At 40.4% G+C, this 1665-nt stretch overlaps 1 protein-coding gene across 1 annotated transcript; it reads right to left on the bottom strand.

The window, feature by feature from the left end:
- Positions 1–489: 489 nt before the first annotated feature.
- On the bottom strand, positions 490–1344 carry LOC120864640 (olfactory receptor 7A10-like). Its single transcript, XM_040241664.1, has 2 exons — positions 993–1344; positions 490–707 (listed from the first exon to the last, which is right to left on the bottom strand). Exons 1-2 carry the CDS (start codon positions 1342–1344, stop codon positions 490–492), a joined length of 570 nt encoding a protein of 189 aa, XP_040097598.1.
- Between the last annotated feature and the right edge of the window lie 321 nt (positions 1345–1665).

Below are 1665 nucleotides of genomic sequence, written 5' to 3'. Positions count from 1 at the left end.
TTACTTGGTGCTTCTTTTATGCTTGCTTCTGGACATCCTGGGATTGAAATAAAGAGAGTTACTGTACCCTATACAACACTGTACTGTAAAGTACACGAAAGCACAACCACTTGTAGAGGATGCACACATGTGACAGCATACGCAAGACACTTTGTATTTTATTTGAGAACAAATTGTCCTTAAGAAACACATCTCTTCACAAGATAATGGGAATTTCCCAACTGTTCAGATCCAAGGTTGAGAATAAATCTGAGAAAGTGGGAAAAAGAGAAAACAGAAAAACTCTTGTGTATGAAAGACAGAGTGAGCACACACTTCAATAAAGTGAGTGACATAAACTGTATGGACATGTTGAAATAAAAGAAATGAAAATTCCAGGAAATAAATAGAAGGAGTAAGTTCTACTTTCACAGCCAGATCAAAGAATCTGATCAAGGATTTGCAAGTTAGAGCACTGGATCTCTGAATCCTTCAATTCTGTGCCTTTCTTTATCTCAGGACAAGTGTCCTTTTTATAGCTGCCATTCTGAAAAATGCCTTCAGAGCCCTCTTTATGTCTCCATTCCTTAGACTATAAATGAAAGGATTCAGCATGGGTGTGACCACAGTGTACATCATTGATGCTGTTGCACTTGTCTGGGAGCTGTGGATAGCAGCAGAGCTAACATACACTCCTAGGCTTGTACAATAGAATAAGGAGACAACAGAGAGATGAGATACACAGGTGGAAAATGCTTTATACTTTCCCTGAGCAGATGAGATTCTGTGGATGGAAGATGCTATCTTAGTGTAAGAGTAAAATATTCCAGTGAGGGGACCACCAGCTAGCAGCACAGCTGTGATGTATATCACCAAGTCATTGGGAAAGCTGTCAGAACAGGCAAGTTGGACCATCTGATTGAGTTCACAGAAATAGTGAGGGATTTCCAACTCTCCACAGAAGGACAGTCTCAACACCATTAAGGTTTGTAATAATGAATGCAGGACACTGATGACCCAGCTAACCAGAACCAAAATTCTACAGACTTTTGGATTCATGATGACCATGTAGTACAGGGGGTGGCAGATGGCTACAAAGCGGTCATAGGCCATTACTGTCAGGAGGAAGTCATCTAACCCTGCAAACAGCATTAAAAAATACACCTCAATGATGCAGTCTTCATAGGTTATAACTTGGCTTTGGATGTAGATGTTCCATAGCATTTTGGGGATGGTGGTGGAGGTGAAGCAGATGTCTACAAAGGACAGGTTGGAGAGGAAGAAGTACATGGGGGTGTGGAGGTGGGAGTCTGAGCTGATGGCCAAGATGATGAGCAGGTTTCCAAACACAGTGATCAGGTACATGGAGAGAAAAAGCCCAAATATGAGGGGTTGTAGTTCTGGTTCCTCTGAGAATCCCAGGAGAAGAAATTCTGAAGGTCTTGTTAAGTTCCTTTGTGCCATGTTTTGGAGATGACTACAAATAAAGGGCAAAATGACATGTTTAACTTGCATTCTCACATTACTGAAATGCTACCATTTATATTTTGTGGTTAAAAATTAATTTCAGTATTTTGTTCTTGGATTTGGCAGAGTATACAGTCCTGAAAAACCAATTCTCCTAAAGTCCAGTCATGGAGAAAGAATATAGGAAATAAAAAAGTACAGCATGTCAGATGGTGACAG

Source organism: Oryx dammah, unplaced genomic scaffold, assembly GCF_014754425.2.
Source record: "Oryx dammah isolate SB20612 unplaced genomic scaffold, SCBI_Odam_1.1 HiC_scaffold_5, whole genome shotgun sequence".
In the NCBI taxonomy this organism is placed as follows: domain Eukaryota; kingdom Metazoa; phylum Chordata; class Mammalia; order Artiodactyla; family Bovidae; genus Oryx; species Oryx dammah.
This window is presented reverse-complemented; position numbering and strand designations above follow the sequence as displayed.